A 19,784-nucleotide genomic window follows, 5' to 3' on the forward strand; every position below is an offset into this window, starting at 1 on the left:
TGAAAAATAATTTAGTTGCTCTGTCCCCCTACATCCTTGTTAGTTTCTTTAGACAATTTCCATTTTTCCCTTCCCTTCCATATTCCTTTGTGTGTTTAGAATTTCATTCCATTGTGCTATAAAAATGATGAGCAGATTGATTCAGAAAATCTTGGTAAGACTTACATGAAGCAAAATGAAATGAGCAGAACCAGGAGAACATTGTACACAGTGACAGCAATGTTGTATAATGATAAACTATGGATGACTTAACTATTCCCAGCAATACATCAATATAAAACAATTCCAAAGGCCTCATATTGTTCACCTCCAGAGAAAGAACTGATGGAGTGTGAATACAACTTAAAGTTTACTATTTTTCAATTTATTTATTTATCCCTTTATTTATTCACCTATCTCACTATCTGTTTTGATCTGTGATTTCTTTCATAATATGACTTATATGGAAAAATGTTTTTTATGATTGCACATGTATAACATATCAAACTGTTTACAGTCTCAGGGAAGGGGAAAAGAATTAAAAAATAAATTAATTAAAAATTAAATTAAAAATTAAAAAATTAAAATTTATTTTGACATATAATTTAGAAAAAATACAATGTTAATTAAAAATAATTTCATTTTCAAACATATCCCTTCTGTCTTGCATTGATAGAATATAGTAGGAGTGGTAGCTGTTTTGCACCACCGTGGTAGAATGTAGTTGAACTGGTAGCTGTTTTTGTACCTTTGATGCTCCTGTTGCTATGTATATTTTGCTGCTGCTTCCTTCAGAAAACCCATCTGGGTCCAGTCTGAGGAGACTCAACCAAAGAGAACCCACCACCAATGTGACTGAATATGCCTACATGTTGCTATAGTCTAAGCTGGAACCTTCATTTCCTCCTCTCCTTCTTCCACTAGTATCTTGATTTTCTTTCCTTTCCTCATTGTTGGACCTGTCTAGAACTCTCACAATCAAGTAAAGGCTCCAGTGTCATAAAGTCTGGACTATTTCTTTGAGGGTCAGAGAAGCCATTTGGCTTCCTGCCTGCCTGAAGCAAATAAGGATCAGTTTATGAGGAATTTGTAATAGAAGTTTTTAGCAGAACTCATCTTATCCTCTGAAGATTGCTTTCCCAGCAAACTATCCTGTGTTAATTATGGAAGCAGAGGGGAGCATCATTTTATTTAATTTTAGAAATTATATTATTTAAGTATTTTGTCAATAAGTTGAAGTTTTTTGTTTCTGTTTTTATCCTTTCATGATCACTGAGAACTTTTATAGAATTTCATCCCTTGAACTTGAGTCTGAGTTAGATTAATAGACTTGGAACAGAATAACATTTAAATTTCTTATGCCAACCTGTGATTTATCAAAAACCTACAATGGAGGAAATCATGATACAGAAGAGATCATTGACTTGAAAAATAGGAAAATAAGTCTATCTGGACTAAATAAAACAAAACAAAACCCCAAAACAATCAATCTGTAAAACAAGTAAAAGAGAATAATCTAAGAATCATTAGATTCCTTGGAAATAACTAACAACAGCAACAATTAAAAAACCTGTGTACTAAATAAGTCATAAATGAAGATATATTAGAATCAGAGGGGAAATTGAAAAATAGTAACCTCCTAAAATAAATCACCAAATGAAAACTTCCAGAAATGGTATAGCCTCAAATCTAGAGTTTTCAGCTCAAAGGGAAAAAAAAATTTCAAGAAATCAAAAAAGAATGAGTTTAAATACCAATGAACCATAGTTAGGAATATATAACATTTGGAGGAAATATAAAAAAAGAGGAAATTTTGAGATTTGTTATTCCAAAAGGATAGAAAAGTTTATTAGTGAGAATAATTCACTTTGCAGGATTGAGTATAGTTTCCAAGTAAAGAATGATGAACTTTTAATGAAAAATATAATTTTCATGAATTTTTTGCTTGAAAAGAATAGATTTGAGTAGGGATTTTGAAATGCAAATACAAAACAAAAACCTAGAAAGATTTAATCACCTGGTAACAAGCTATATGTTGATGGTTATAAGATTCTAATGTCTTTAAGGGTCACAGTGAGAGTTAAATAAGATAAAAACAGGGCCTTGGTGAGTTGGTGGGTTTTTTTTTTTAATGTTGTTTTTATTGTCCTGAGGAATTGTTTTGGATCATTGCATTGCTGAAAATAGGCCATTCACAAAAATTTATCATTATACAATACTACTGTTACAAAGTATAATGTTCTCCTGGTTTTACTCACTTCCCTTTGCATCAATTCATGTAAGTCTTTCCAAGTTTTTCTGAGAGCATCATTTCTTATAACACAGTAGAATTCTTTCACAATCTCCTATCATACCTTGTTCAACCATTCCCCAATTAATGGACATTCCCCCAAATTCCAATTCCTTGCCACCACTAATAGAAATGATATAAACATTTCTTGTACAAATAGATTCTTTTTCTTTTTGTTTCTATCTATAGTGACCTGGTATTACTGAATCAGAGGGCATGCATGGTTTTATAGCTGTTGGGCATAGTTCCAGGTTGCTCTCTGAGATTGTTAGCTTACAACTCCACCAACAATGCAATTCATGTCACAATTTTTTCCATATCCCCTCCAACATTTTTCATTTTCCTTTTCTGTCATATTAACCAATCTTATATGTATAGGGTGGTACCTCAGAGATTGTTTAATTTGCATTTCTCTTATCAGTAGTGACTTAGAACTTTTTCATATAACTATAGATAACTGATTGCTTCATATGAAAAAAAACTTGTCATATCTCTAGATCATTTATCAATTGGGGAATGACTTATAAAAATTTGACTAGTTCTTTATATATTTGGGAAATGAATTATCAGGGAAGCTTGCTGTAAACTTTTTTGCAGTTCAGATGACTAATTAAATATTTCCCCCCTTCTACTTCCCCCTGTTTACTTTATTCTTTTTTTACCCTGTATATCTTCAAAAGTGTTTTGCTTCTGAGTCCTACTTCCACCAAACTGCCCTCCCTTCAATTTGTTCTGCACCTCTCTTCTTCCTTTTCTCCTCTAACTTTCCTATAGCATAAGATAGATTTCTATACACATAAACATATTTGCAAGAAAAACACTTGAGAGATAAAAATTAATGAGAATGAAAGGAGTTGAAGCAGAGTTAGCCATCACAATCTCACGCATGACATCAGTACAAATTGATGCCATTTCTTAATAAAATGACATTAAAATCATATTAAATAATAAAATAACAGATTCTGAATAAATATTCAACAGGTGGCACAGCTTCTAAATTATTAAAGAAAACATTGAATTAAAGGGAGAAAGAAGCATCAAAGTTGTGAACAAAAGTAGGGAACTTGGCATGTCCCTTTCAGATCTGAACCAATTTTTTTTTAAATTTTAATTTTTTTTGAATTACATGCAAGGGTGGCTTCAAAATTCATCCATTTGCAAGCTTATGAGTTCCACATTTTTCTATCACTCTCCCTTACTCATCACCCTTAATATTTAGCAATCTGGTAAAAGTTGTACATGTGCAATCATATTTAATATATGTCAATATTAGTCATGTTGTAAAAGCATAATTAGAGCTTAGGGGGGAAAACTATGAGAAAGAAGGGAAAAACAAAATAAAATTTAAAAAGAGAACATAGTATTCTTTGCTCTGCATTCAACCTCCATAGTTTTGCTTTGTTTTTTTTTCCCTGAGTGTGGATGTCAGTTTCCACAGCAGGACCCTTAGAGTTGTCTTTGATGACTTGAACTAATAAGAGGAGCTGTGTCCATCATAGTTGATCCATCTCACAATGTTGCTGTTAAGGTACAATATTATTTTGATTTTGCTTCTTTAACTCCACTTTAGTTCATTCAAATCTTTCCAGGCTTTTCTAAAAGTCAACCGTTCATGATTTCCTACAAAACAATAGTACTCCACAATATTCAAATATCGTAACTTGTTCAGCTATTGGTCAATTGATGAACACTCCCTCAATTTCCAATTCTTTGTCACAACAAAAAGGGTCACTATAAATATTTTTATACATGTGGATCTTTCCCCCTTTTTTGTAATCTCTTTGGGATATAGATCTAGTTGTGATTTTTTTTTTAGGTTTTTGCAAGGCAAATGAGATTAAGTGGCTTGCCCAAGGCCACAGAGCTAATTATTAAGTGTCTGAGGTCTTAGACCGGATTTGAACCCAGGAACTCCAGGACCGGTGCTCTATCCACTGTGCCACCTAGCCGCCCCTAGTTGTGATATTGTTGAAGGCAAGGTTAAACAGTTTTATTTCCCTTTGGGTATAGTTCTAAATTGCTTTCCAGCAAGGATGGATTAGTTCACAACACCACCTGCAGTTTTCTCACCTCCTCTCCTTTGTTGATCATTTTCCTTCTTTGTCTCTGAGGTGGCACCGAAGAGTGGTTTTAATTTGCATTTCTCTAATCAATAGTGATTTGAAGTATTTTTCAAATGACTATAGATATCTTTTATTTCTTCAGCTGAAAAGTGCTGTTCTTATCCTTTGACCTTTTATCAAACTGGTGAATGGAACTCACTTGGAAACTCACTGTACCCCTCTCAGATCTGAACCAATCTTACAAAAAAATAAAAAAGAATTTGATCTCTGGTGATTACTGAATTGGATTAAAATGACAACAGTATTTTTCAGTTGTGTATAATACCTTTATAAAAGCTAATCATGTACTATAATGTCAAAAATGCCAAGAAACAAAAATGTTAAACATAAGCCTTATTGACTAAAATTTTTGGAAGAAAAAGTGCTATCACATAATATAGATCAAATCAACAGGTCAAAGTATATAAACAGGCAATTTTCAAGGGGAGAAATTAAAATTCTCCATAACTACATAAAAATGCTCCAAATCACTAATAATTAGAAAAAAAACAATAAAGCAACTCCAGTGATCTACATAGGATTGACAAAGATGGCAAAAGTAAAAGAATAACAACTGTTAAAAGTACTATAGTAAAACAGTCTTTCTACTGCACTATTGATGGAGTTACATTTTTACATGTATGATTTCTTTTTCCTTTTTCTATTTCACTTTGGCATGATATTATTGGGTCACTTTTTAGGAACTTTGAAGATATAATTCACAATTGCTTTATAGGATGATTTTTATGTCAACATGAAAGGAAAATAACTAATTTAGAACTCAGATCCATCCAATATTAAATTATGACTCCAGAGGACAGACTCACCCACTATTTGCCAAAGAGATGATAGACTTCAGATGCAGACTATTATGCATATTTTTGGACATGATCAATGCAGGAATTTGATTTTTTGGATTGTACATCTATGTAATGAGAATTTTTTCTTTTTTAATTTTTTTTTTACTGGGAGGAAGGAGAGTAAGAATAAGAGAATAAGTGGTTGTAAAAATAAATATGCTAAAACCCATCTCTTATTGAACACTGCAGTAAGAAGTAAAATAAATAAAGGGCCTAAACTACCATTATCAAAAATAAAAAAAGAATTTTCAAGAAATGAAGAGAATAAAAATGGAAATTATTAGACAATATCTTGTTCAATTATGTTCCCCCAAACTTATAAGTGGCTGTAAAATATGAAATACTGAGATTAATTTAGCAAATAATAAAGAATTTGAATGATCTGTTCTGAGAAAAATAAATTGAAGTATAAATGTGCTCTCTAATTGAGTGCAAACGAGTAGAATCTGAGAATCAGATGGAATTACATTTGAATTCTCTTTAACATTCAAAGAATTTAATTCTAATATTTCTGAAACCGTTTGAATAAATAAGAAAATCAGACATTCTACTAAATTTCTTCTGTAAGAAAAATGTGGTCTTGACACCAAAACGGGGAAAAAAAGCAGAGAAAGAAAAAATATAGACAAAAATTCCTAATACATTTAAATATAACATTTTAGCAAAAAGACTATAGTTACATATTTTAAAAAACTATAAGTGCTATCAGATTGCATTTATACTAGGAATGCAGGATTGGTTCTATTTTAGGAAAACCTATGAAGATTATAGATAATATCAATAATAAAAATAATTTCATGATTTCATAAAGTGATGCAATAAAAAGTTCTGACAAAATACAATACCTATTTCTATTAAAAACACCATTGGATAGCTAGGTAGTGCAGTGACTAGAACACCTATCCTGGAGTCAAGAGGACCTGAGTTCAAATTTGATCTCAGACATTTAATAATTGTTTAGCTGTGTGACCTTTGTCAAGTCACTTAAATTGCCTTAAATAAAAAAATTTTAGAAAAAGAATAAATGTACCTCTTCAATTTCATATTTAAAACCAAGAACTACAAACCATTGGAAATGAATTAATGCTAGTGAACTTTACAGTAACATCAGGGTGAAGCAAAGATCTCTATTAACATCACTATTATTTGATGTAATTCTAGAAGTAGTAGCAATAAGTCAAGAAGAAACAAAAGGAAACAAAATTATCATTTTTTTTTGCAGATGATATGATCAGCATAGTAAACCCAAAAGAAACCCAATGAAAAAATGATTTGGAACATTAATTTCAGAAAATTGCAGAAAATAAAAAATTTATGTCTGTCATCAACTTTAATGTAAATTACCAACAAAACACAGCAAGAAAAGATAAATTCCATTCAAAGTAAAGATGAAATGTATAAAATATTTGAAAATTTATCTAACAAGACAAATAGAATGACTATATACACTCAACTACAAAGCACTTTTTCAGAAATAGAGGCAGACATGAAATATATTAATTAGTTTGATTTGGATGGCTAGCAGCATAACAATGGTGATACTATCCATATTAATTTACTTATTCAAAGTCATGCCAAACAGACAAAAACCCTACCAAAGAATAGAGATCTACAAAAAGGGTTAAAAAAAAAAAGAAAATGACAATACACCTGGAGTGGTAAAAAGTGTAGAATCTCAAAAAAAATAAGGAAGGAAAAAATAAGGAAGGAAAAGATTAGCAGTTCTAGGTCTGAAGCTATACTGCCTAGCAGTAACACAGTAGCAAATTTCACCTGATAAAAGAAAAGTTAATCATAGAATAGATTAAATACACAGCATATAGAAACAGTTAACAGCATAGTAATGGATAAAATGAAGAATAACATTTATTGGGGAATTGATCTTATTTTTTAAAAATAGAAATTTCTGCAAAAACTGGAAAGCTATCTGACATAACTTAGGTTAAGACAGACTTCTCATGTAAGACAAAGTTCTGATAGATGCAAGACCTAAATATACAAGAACTTATCATGTAGAGATTAAAATACCAGGAAAGGAATCCCACCTATCATGACCAAGAAGTTCCACATATAGGGGAAGAGTTCTTTTCTCATCCAAATAAAGTATAGTGAGAATCAAAAATAAATAAAATGGATAATAGTGATTATATGAATTTGAAGATTGCACAAATAAAATCAATGCTTTTAAATATATAGAAGTGAAATGGGAAAAATCTTCACATTAAATTTCTCTGATAAATGTCTGATATTTAAGATATATAGGGAACTTATTTAGATATATAAGAATAAGAACCATTCCCAGTTGTTATTATTGTTTGCCCTTTGTGCTCCAAGAAGACTAAAATGATATCATGATACAAGGTCAATGTAAAGTGTTGTCTGATTGCTGCTGAGCATACCACTATAAACTCAGAAAACTCTACTAGAAGTCAGGAACAAATAGTTTATTTGACCACTTGTGAAGGAGATGTCTCTAAATTTGTGCATTTCAGGTTTCTTTTGAACAATTCTGTTTTGCTCATAGAACACAGTGCTTTCTTTGATGTGGGCATGCCATGATAGACAGTCCCGTGCCAGTGTCTCCCTTGTCTCATTGATACCAAAGTTCTTCAGAGAGATCTTGAGCATGTCCTTGTATTGGTTTTCTTTCCACCATGTGAATGCCTGCCTTGGGTAGTCTTCCATAAAATAGTTTCTTAGGCAAATATATATTTGGCATTCAAACAACATGACCAGTCCATTGGAGTTGTGCTCTCTGCAGTTGAGTTTGAGTGTTTAACTGTTCAATTTGAGAAAGGGCCTCAGTGAGTGATACCTTATCTTGCCAGATGATCTTCAGAATATTCCTACAACAACTCCAATGGAAGCAGTCAACTTTCTGCCATGGTAGACTGTCTAGGTTTCTAGGTTTCAAAAGCATTACAACAGTAAGATCAACACAATGACTCTGTAGACCTTCAATTTGGTAGGCAGCCTTTTCTTCCACAATTCTTTTGGAGTTTCCCAAATCCTGAGCTAGCTTTGATAATGTATGTTGTGTGTGTGTGTGTGTGTGTGTGTGTGTGTGTGTGTGAACCTCATCATCTATATGTAAATCCTTGGAAAGAATACTGTTAAGGTAAACAAGCTTATTCATAGCATTCAAAATCTCTCCATTTAGTCCCACATATGGATGGTGAAGTGCTGACTGATGGGGAATCTTTGTTTTCTTGGTGTTATTAGGTCAAAATTAGCACAAGATACGCAGAATCAATCTATACTTTGTTGCATCTCAGCCTCAGAGGCTGCATTGAGTGTACAATCATCAGCAATCAAAAAAATCACGCATCAACTCATCCTCCACTTAAGCCTAACTAAATGGTCAAAGATATGAAGAAGCAGAAACTAATGTGAAAAAAATTACAAATCATTAGTTATAAGGGAAATATAAATTAAAATATCTCTGAAGTTCTATCTCATATCTATCAGCTTGGTAATGATGACATCTCTCTACCTTCCATGAAAAGACAATTGGAAGTGTTGTGAAAAGACAGGCAGAGTCACACACTGTTGTTGGAGTTATGGAGGCACCTCCACTAGATTTATTGTTAGCAATGCTTCCATTTTGAAAAGCAATTTAGAACTTTTTCTGATTGACAAAATATATTATCACTGCTAATGATATATCTCAATGAAGTAAAAGAAGTAAAGGATTGATATTTCCAAATTAACAAATTCTTTTTATAATGGCAAAGAACTGGAAACTAAAGGGATGTCCATCAACTGGGAAAGGACTGAACAATTTTTGGTGTATGAAGCTAATAGAATATTATTCTATAAGAATGATGAAAAAACATGGTTTCGGAGAAATCTAGGAAGACTTTTATGGAGTAATATAGAGTGAAATGAGAAGCAATCATAATAACAGCATTGTAAAAACTTTGAAAGATTTAAGAACTCTCATTAGTGACATAATGAATTACTAGCACAGGGCTCTAATAAAAATGTATACTACCTACCTTTTGACAGAATGATAATGGATTCAAGGTTTAGATTAAGATATAGTTTTAGATATGATCAATATAGAATTAAGTTTGTTTAAACTATGCATATTTTATAAAAGCTTATTTTCTTTTTTCTTTGAGTGAAGTAATAGAAAATAACTGCTTGTTAATTGAAAAAACATACAAATAAAATTAGTATCAAAATATTATGTTATATGTAATTACCAGAGAAACAAATTCAGAGAAATCTAAGAACACTTTATGTTCTTATATAAAAACACTTATATGATGTAAAATGAAATAAACAGAACAGGAGGACAGTTTATTATTTTTAGAATTGTTCAGATATTCATTCATATCTGACTCTTCATGATCTTCCACTATCACCTTAAGTCTGTCCAAGCTTATGTTCCTTGTTTCCATGACACAATTCATTTCATCCTCTGCCTTCCCTTTCTCCTTTTACCTTCATTTTTTTCTCAATGTTATGGTCTTTTCCAGTGAGTCTCATTGTCTTATTATGTAGCCAAAGTATTTCCTCTTCAGCTTCAATATTTGTTCTTCTCAAATTCTGGATTCATTTAAGTGATTACTTATTTGATTTCTTTGCTGTTCAGGGGACTCTCAAAAGTCTTCTCTAGCACCACAATTTGAAAGTGTCAATTCTGAATACAATGCTTTTCATGTCACAGTCATATATTACCACTGAAAAAATTTCCTTTGTCAGAAAGGTGATGTCTCTGTTTTTTAGTTTGCTGTTCAGATTTGCCACAACTTTTCTTCCAAGGAGCAAGCATCTTTTATTTTCAGGCCTATAGTTGCTATCTGCAGTGTTCTTTGAATTAAAAAATTTAAAATCTGGCACTGCTTCCATTTGTTCTTCTTCTGTTTACCAGAAAGAGATGTAATTATTTGCCATGATTTTAGTTTTTATTTTAATATTAAGCTTCAAGACAGCTTTTATACTTTCCTCTTTCATTCTCATCAAGAGAGTTCTTAATTTTTCTTCACTTTCTGCCATCAGAGTGATATCATCTGCATATCTGAGATTGGGGATATTTTTTCTGGGAATATTTGATTCATTTAACCTGGTACTTTGATGATGTACTCTGCAATAAGTTAAATAAATAAGGTGACAGTATACAACCTTCTTATAATACTTTCCCCACTTAAACCAATTAGTTGTTCTATATTCATTTCTAAATTTTGCTTCTTGTCCTGCATACAAGTTCCTCAGGGGACAAATAAAATGATCTGTTACTTCCATCTCTTTGAGGACTTACCATGTTTTGTTGTGATCACACTATCAAAAGCTTTAATGTAGCTGATGAAGCAGAAATAGATATTTGTCTTGGAACTCTCTTGATTTTTCTATTATTCAGCAAATCTTGGCAATTTGATCTCAGGTTCCTTTGCCTCTTTGAAAACCAGCCTACTGTTATGATACTTCTTAGCTCACATCTTCTTCTTGCAGCTCATTTTGCAGAATCTTAAGCATAACCATGCAGGCTTGTGAAATAAACAGAATTATTCTTTTTCATTACCTTTCTTTAGGACTGGGATATAAACTGATTATTTTCCAATTCAGTGGCCACTGCTGAGTTTTTCAAATTTGCTGGCATACCGAATGCAACACTTTCACAGCATCATCTTTAAGTATTTTAAGTAACTCAGTTGGGATTCAGGCACCTCCACTAGATTTATTGTTAGCAATGCTTCCAAAGGCTCACTTGACTTCATTCTCCACACCATCATAGTTATCAGTGATGTTAAACTCTTTCTTATATAGTCTTATGGAAATTCTTGCCATTTCTTAATCATGAAAAGCATATTTCAATGAAATCCTTGCTTCAAAAGAAAATACAGACAAAAACCCCAAGAAAATAAAGAATCTGCATTCACAATCCATTAGTTCTTTCTCTGGAGATAGACAGCACCTTTCATAAATTTTTCAGAATTTTCTTGCTTCATTGTATTGCTGAGAAAAGCTAAGTTATTCACAGCAGATAATTTTTTAATAGTAGTTCCTGTGAACAATATTCTCTTGGTTCTGCTCATTTCATTCTGCATCAGTTCATGTTAGATCTTTCTATGTTTTTTCTTTTTTTCCAGTTACATGTAAAGATAGTTTTCAACATTCATCCTTTTGCAAACAAAATGCCATCACATTGTACAACCTGATATAGTTTGTGCATGTACAATCATTTTTCACATATTTCCATATTAGGCATGTTATGAAGAAAGAATTAGATCTAGGGAGGGAAAAAGATCATGAGAGAAAGAAAACATCAAAAACTTTTTATTTCCCTCCATCCTGTCTTTCCTTTACCAAATATTTTTTGATTTCCTATTTTAACATTCTAATTCTTCATGAATAAGAAATCTTTTTTTTGGAGGGGGTAGTGCAATTTTTGAAAATGCTGTGGGTCTTCAAGAAATTGTATTATATGTATAAAACATAGACTTGCATTACTTTGTTGCTTTGGATTTGAACAGATAGCATTTTGTCCTTTATGAGATTATAATCCTTTTATTGACTATGAGGGGTCACTCAGTTTCTAAAGGGATTCTTGCTGACTGTAATGTATTTAATAACCTGACATTACCTTTGTGCCCTTGGGCAAGTCACTTATCCCTGACTGCTTTGCATCCAAGTCCATCTTCACTCATCTTGATTTATCTGGCCATTGGACCCAGATGGCTAGGCAGGAGAAAGTGAGTATGGTTTCTTAGCACAGCACCGTCTCATTCAAATCCAATTTCATGTGCTTGTCATGATATAACCTCCCCTGATGTCATGGTCTTCATTGAGAATGAAGGACAAATATCAATAATCACCTGAATTAACTTCACCCATTCTCGATCATTTAAGTTACTAACACTCAAGATGTTGATGTTTAATCTTTCTAACTCCTCTTTGACCACATCCACCTTGCCTTGGTTCATAGATCTTACATTCCAGTTTCCTATGAAATTTTCATCTTTATAGTATCAGGTTCTCCTTTTGTCACATAGTCACTTTCACAGCTGAACTTTTTAGTTTTGATTCAGCTGCTTCATTAGTAGTATTAGAGCTACTTCTGTCTTCCACTCTTCCCTAGTAGCATGATGGACACTTTCCAACCTTTGGGCCTTATCTTCTAGTATCATCTCTTTTATCATTTTGATACTATCCATGAGATTTCCTTGACAAAAATACTGAAGTGGTTTGCCATTTTTTTCTCCAGTGAATAACTTTTTGTCAGAGTTCTCCATTATGATCTGTTTGTGTTGGGTAATCTTGAATAGTATAGCTCATAGTTTTATTGGTTTATGCAAGTCCCTGTATAGTAAGGCATTGATCTGGAAGGGGAGAACAATTTATACAATGATAATAATGTTATAAACTGTGTGCTACTCACCTCCATAAGGGCTGGAATAAAGTTGTAGAAGAAGACATAACATTTTTTGGACATGACCAATTTTGAGTTTGTTTTGCTTGACTCTACTTATTTGTTACAATGGTATTTCTTCCTCCTCTCTCCCTGATTTGTGGGAAGAAAGGGTTAGTCATAGTATTGAATAAACCAACAAACCCCCAAACAAAACCCAAAAATATAAGAAAGAAAATAATTTTTGAAACATTTTAAAAAGAAATACATAAACAAGAGAAGAAAGTTCAATGTGAGACACATATATAAGCAATCTAGCTCTGAAGTTCTTGTGTTGAATTTATTATATAGAACCTTGTAGTTTCAGATAATGTCCTTTTTCATGTTTGTTGGTTAAATGTAAAATTTTAAAGTCATTTGTCTGAGACACTTAATAAGAAGGACTCTTCCATAGATTCCAGAGAGCTCTTAGAGGGAGCAGTATTATAGAAATGTCTCTCTTCTTTGCCTCTCCTATCATGTACCATTGCCTGAAAGATGCCAGGGACAAGGATGATAAATCTTCAAATGGTTCCTGATTAAATCATTTCTCAGATTTATAAATCTTTGCACCTTCCTTAAAATACTGCTTTGTTGCTTCATTTTGTATTGAGGGAAACTGAGTTTTTAAAAATTGTCAGTAGAGCACATATGATCTCTAGCATGTTCTAACAAAACTAGTATCTACCTTTTTTACTCAGTTTAAATATCATATAACCTTTCTTCTTTCCCCTACCTCCTATAGTCTTAAGCTTTAAAAACAAATAAAAAATAAACTTTAAACTGCACTAAGATTTTGGGGACACCCTGTGGCAATTCCTAAAGGGCAGACATTTTTTTATTTGTTTTTTTTTATGTTTTGTGGATCCAGAAAAGTACTTTGTGTATATAGTTGATAATTATAAAGTGCTTTCTGGATTGCATTGGATATTTAGGTAAGTGCTGAGATATACCTGCCCAGGCAATGGTGATAGACAGAAGCAGCAGGTTTAGCAGATGTGGCTTCTTCAGATACATGCTATCAGAGGTAGGACAAGGTATCTTTCTGAGTAGCTCCTGCTGCCACCTCAGTCTCATCTTGTTAGTGGTTAGAGGCTCTTCTGGCCTACTTCATTCACCTTTTACCTTCTGCCTGTTTTCTCTTTCTTGACCCAAACGACATATTCACTGGGGTTTTGGAAGAGACATTTGGCTGAAAGCTTGAATAGAAGTTATTTTTAAGAGAGGAATACATGCAGCTCATCCCTATTCATAGTGTGTAGTGCACATAAAGCAGTAGCTTTGTTATCTGAATTTTTATAACACAGTACTAGTTGAAGATAGGTAAAAAATCTGGAAACACCTCATTATGTGTATTTCTGAAACTGTCAAAATATGTGGTTTTCTTTTTTTTTTTTTGCAAGTAGTATAAATGGTTCCTGAAAACACCTGAAATGCCCATCTTTTTCTAACTGGTTGAATATGCAATTTGTTTTATATACTAATCTTGAACGATTAAATAATTTGCACATTTTAGTACCATGAATTGAGGGCTAATAGAAGCACATTTCTACAGTGAAATTATTTCTTTTATGTGCATTTTAAATATCCCAGGATGGTTCTAATTTTGTGGTTTTATTACTTCAATGTAATATACCAAGTAATTTAAAAATATTACAACTCAGTAATTTAAAAGCATGTTACAAGAAAAAAAGAGAAAACTTTTTTCTTTAGAACAACAGTAACAAACAAACACCTATAAATGTTTATTCATTCATTGTAACATTCATAGATTTTTATACCTCACTTGACCTATGATTTTCTTTGTGATCTTAAGAAAGACACTATTGTCACTTGTTTAAAAATATGCCATAATAACTGACAGGTCAAAGAGTATATAAGCCAGTTAGTAATCATTCCTTGGTTCTTTTTCATTTTTTAATGGAGTAAGTTTTCCTAATCAACCAGTTATAGATTTAGCCTTATGTGATCAACAGGTCTATGACATGAGGCAATCAATATCTAAAATAAGTAAATGGGAGATCCTTTTATCATCATTAGCTTGCCAAGTTGGTTTTCAGTAGAATATATGACAATGTTCATGGAGGGAAGGGGAAGGGAATAAGAGTTTTTATGAGGCCTATTAAGGACCAGCAACTGTGCTAAGTACTTTGCAAATATTATCACATTTGATTACCATAGCAACCTTATAAGATAGGTATTATTGTTATCCTCATTTTATAGTTGAGGAAACTGAGGCAAGCAGAAGTTAAGTGACTTGCTCAGGGTTATACAGTTAGTTAGTACCTGAGATCAGATTTGAACTCAAGTCTTCCTGACTCTTGGGGTGGCTCTTCATCCACTGTCTAAGGATTAAAAAGACTGAATGAGGGAATATTATGAGGTACTGTTCAAACTGGAACTCAATTATGAGAGCATGACAGGAAATTACTAAGAAGCCTAAAATTATCTTTCCTTCTTAGAAGGAATAAAAAGCACCAGCCATTTGATGGTTTGATGGTGCACCCTAAGTATTCTCTACTCTTGAGGAGGCTAAAACTGGTGAATTACTTGAGTTTTGGAGTTTTGAGCTGTAGAAGGGCTAAAGCTGATTGAGTGACTGGACTTAAGTTCAGGACCAATTGGGTAAACCCATGGGAAGAGGTTGGAGGAGAAACCAGGCTGCATAAGGAAAGAAGTGCTAGTCCCAAAATGGAGCAGGTCAAAGTTTTCATGCTGATGAACAGAGGGAGCAGACCATAATAATTTTAAAAAAAATGGAGGCAGGAGGAAGCATCACTGAGACTTTGACAGATTAAGGTTCATTATCTTATTCAAAGGCACCTTTTTCTGGTTCTTTTTTGGTTCGCAAAGAATTTAAATTAATGCCAATAAATTTTGAGTATTTTTTAACATGCCTGTTGAGACAATGAACATTTCTAGTTTGGGCTTGTGTAAGGGGAAAAAATTGTGGGTGATGATCCATGTAGTGATGATTGCCATATGTATCATCTTTCACATTAATGTAATAATACTGTTTTAAAAATACATTGAAAAAAAATAAAAAAATAAAAAAATACATTGAGATTGAAGAAGTATTTCCTCTGCCACATCCTCCTCCTCTTCCCCTCCTGCCTTTCTACTTCTCTAGCCCTCCACTCCTCAAACAATACAAATGAAAACATATCAGAACCAGTCAAGGAACTTCAGAGTTCCTGATATCAATTATTGAACTAATATAAAGATAATCCCAAAGATAATTTGGTGGCTAGAAAGAATTAGGTTATTACTGATACAATTAGTAGAAACCTTTCTTAGCTACTTTATCACAGTTCATATTGCAACATGAGCTGAAAACCACTTGTGGATTTTGTCAGAGAAAATAAATAAGAGTCACTGTTGTGTTTAGTAATGAGATCTACTATAAACACATTTTATTATGTTTAATAATCATTTGAAAGGCATTTGTTCAGCCAAGTATGTTTGAGCACAAAAAAACACAAACTTGTGCAATGATTATGAAAAAGAAAAGAAGTCAAATGTGTATTTCTTTCTTTAGATTATCCCAGTAATTAAAATGTAGCTCCAGGATAAGATATAAATATTATAAATTATGGCAATCTCAACAGTAATAAAATTAAGGAAATATGCATCAAGTCATATAATAAATATTGTTCATATCTTGTGTTACCCTATGGTGTAGGCTGATATTTGCACTTATGTCATTTAGTTTTGCTAATCATGAGCCTAATATTTTCAGCTGAGTATTAGGCTTTCCTTAATTGCAATTATTTGGAGTTCAATAATTGAATATTTTGCTCATACAACTTGAAAATTTGGGTATTTTTAATGTTATGCCTCTCATATCACACATAAACATAGACATCCACACACACACACACACCTGCCTCCTTCTAAAATTTGCTTATCTACCCATCCCTTCAAAAATCTTATTTTGTGCATATATAGAATGGGTTAGCCGAGATAGTCCATGTTGTTTTTCTTCAATTATTTTTGAGTCTTTTGTAATCTCTTTTGGGGTTTTCTTGGAAAAGACACTGGAGTGGTTTCCTTCTCCAACTCATTTTACAGATGAAGAAAGTGAGGGAATAACAGTTAATTGACTTGTTTAGGGTCACAAAGCTAGTGAGTATCTGAGACCAGTAGAATATGGCAAAAAATGTTCCTTAAGTCCTCCAGATAACATAACTAGGATTTCTTTATTTTCTTGTTTTTATTATTTCTAAAGCTGTCATTCCAGCTTCATTGTTTTTTCTCCCTGCCTCCTTTGCCTCCTGACATTTTAAGAATTCTTTTAATATAAAATACTGAATTGTCATAGCAGCAAAAAAACAGAAATGCATCTTTCTCCTTCCAATATTAGCTAAAGGTACATTTCCTTCTTCCTTCTCTTTACTAGTTAAATAAGGTTCTTTAAGTTGGAAACTTAACAGCTCAAAGGTCTAACAGAATTCTGTGAGCTCCTTTCTTATTTATTTAAGCTCTGGTAAGTGATTTTATACCTCTTCAATAAAAAGAGGAAGTGTGGTATGGCACAAAATGTTAAATTTGGAATTAGGTAGTTTGGTTTAAGTCTATCTCTAATACTTAGCAACTATAATCAAAAACAGATCAACTAAACTCTCTGAGCTTCATTTTTCTCTTTTGTAAAATTAGGAGGATAGTAATATCTGTGTACCTACTTCACATGGATTTTGTGAGGGTTAAATAAGATGGTCTATGTAAAAGTACTTGCTGATCTTAGGGCACTATATAAATGTCAGTTATCACAATCATTAAAAAGATTTACTTTCATTTTATCCTACAGGAACTTTTATCCGACGTCATCGGATTCCACTCCCACCCCCTAATGAGGATCAATTTTATACAATACATGATTTCAATATCAACACAGACATTGTCTTTTATTCCCGAGTATTCAAGATTTATAACTGTGATAAGTTCACAAAAAATTTTCTGAGGAAAATGGGTATTACGGTAAATCCCCCAGGAAGTTGTCCTGATGATTCTTATATGAAAGAGCGGAAAAAGGTGAGAGGTGACAAAGTTTTGAGTTGTGTTAAAACTGAAAATCTTTAACCCCTTCCCCCATGAATTCACAGATACAATGTGTATTTATTGTGAAAAAAATGTAACAAATTCTGAGACAAATTTGAAAACAGCATGTTAAGTTATGTTACTTGAATGTTACCTCTTCTTTTGTTCAGGAGGCTGCTGTTTGGAGGTCTTAACTAAGTACACAAAGGAGTTGTCACCTTGCTCCTATAGTGAAAACCTCTGCCTCTAGGGTCTCACCAATGGGCAGTTTGGGAATTGGGAAAATTTATAGCAACTTATATTTAAATTTGTAGGACAGAAAGATTCAGGATTTGACCTTGTATATCTTCCCCCCTGACCATTATAGGGATAGATAGAGTTAACAGTGACTGGTTAAGAGATTTTTTTTCATCTCTATTCAGTTGCCTTTCCATACTGGTTATAACACAGGTCATGCTTGTCTGAATTTAACTGTTTCAGAACTGAGTATCCTTTATTTATTGGACTTATCTGGGCTTCCAGAAACTCTGTGGGAGAACTGAGTTTTCCTTTCTATGTTAGGACTCTGAAAGAGAAAGACACTAGCTGAAGAAGAAAAAGAAAGAAGAGTCAGAAGATAGAGGACCATGCATTGTGTTGTTTCTTGGGCACCTCAGTAAATTCACAAGGACTCTGGGAATATTTTACATTTTTTACTCTTTGACAACTGAAACTATTAGGTATTTCTTTTGACCTAGGGGTACTGTGAAAAAAAATACTGAGACTCCATTTAATAAAGGAAGTTTGTAACCTCTGGTGAAGGAAGTTGGAAGGGAAAGGGAAAAGAAGATGAATGTTAATCTCCCAACTTCTAAGAACTAAGTGAGAAGAAAAGGGATTATTCAGGAAGTGACTTCAATAACTATTAGAAAAGAATAAAATCTCAATTCTTGCAAATTTGAGACATAGTAGAATGAAATCTGTCTGTTTTCAGCCACAACCCTCCATCACATGCCTTTCTGCCTTTTTTATATAGGTTGTCAATACCTAGAATGTATTTTATGTTCACTGCCATCTCTTAGAGTCCCCAGATTTCTTCAGAACTTTTTTTAACACCACATTTGACATGTACTCTCAGCAGCTTGTACCAATTTCCCCAGATTACCCTGTATCTTCCTTTGTAAATGCCTATATATGTACATAATTATCTCTACTGGCTAGACTAAACTCCATAGGAAATAATTCTGTTTTCTCTTTGGTTTTTTTATTCTTACCACCACATATCTTACCTGGCATTTATTAGGCACATAATAAATTCTTGCTTGATTGATTCATAATTTGAATATGGCCCTAGTAAACCATTTTAAAAATGAATAAAAGGAGTAGGTAAGTAAAACAGCATTGAACATTAAGAAAATATATTTGGTCTTTTGTCCATTTTTGAAGAAGACCAAAGCATCAGGGAGGTGATGCCATGACAAGCACATGAATTGTATTTGAGTGAGGGGGTGCTGTCCTAAATCACCAACCTCACTTTCTTCTCCAGAGTCATCTGAGTCCAATGGCAAATATGAATCAAGATGAATGGAGATGGCCCTGGATGTCAAGCAATCAGGGTTAAGTGACTTGCCTAAGGTTATATAGCTAGTAAGAGTCAAGTGTCTAAGGCTGGATTTGAACTCCTGTCTTCCTGACTCTAAGATAAGTGCTCTAACCACTGTGGAACCTAGCTGCTCCATTAAGAGGTTATATATCCACATGAGGAATGGCCAATAGAATATTTGAATCTAGGATAAGTAGGAAGATAGAGAATGCCTAAGTTATCTTTATCAATTCAAGTAACAAGACTTCATAATCTGAAATGAGTGTTAGATTATTATGCTGAGCTGTAGTTAGTCCCCCTTTAAAACTGATATTTTTTGTTTTCATATTGCCAAGATTTTTCTTTATATCCTGGTCTCCCCATCCCAAGAGTCTATAGGGATTTTTTTAAAAGAAGAAAAGGAAAAAAATCAGTTTAACTGATCAATACAATACAATCAAAACAAACAAACAAGCAAACAAAAAACCCAACTTTGACTTTATATACAATCTTACACACCTCTGGATACCTCTCCACCCCTTACTGCAATGGATCAGAATAG

The 19,784-nt window shown here is 32.9% G+C and overlaps 1 protein-coding gene across 4 annotated transcripts in view; it reads left to right on the forward strand.

Annotated features, from left to right (window-relative positions):
• The window catches only part of EFHC2 (EF-hand domain containing 2), a 297,057-nt gene that overhangs the window by 121,981 nt on the left and 155,292 nt on the right, over positions 1–19,784 (forward strand). For all 4 annotated transcript variants that reach the window (XR_012474021.1, XR_012474022.1, XR_012474023.1 and 1 more), the window contains exon 4: positions 17,432–17,655. Coding sequence is in view for 1 of the 4 variants with exons in the window: in XM_074214142.1 (XP_074070243.1) it covers positions 17,432–17,655 (224 nt within the window). In the remaining 3 variants the exon portion in view is untranslated. The remainder of the gene's footprint in view (positions 1–17,431; positions 17,656–19,784) is intronic.

Source organism: Macrotis lagotis, chromosome 1 (assembly GCF_037893015.1).
Source record: "Macrotis lagotis isolate mMagLag1 chromosome 1, bilby.v1.9.chrom.fasta, whole genome shotgun sequence".
Taxonomy (NCBI): Eukaryota; Metazoa; Chordata; class Mammalia; order Peramelemorphia; family Peramelidae; genus Macrotis; species Macrotis lagotis.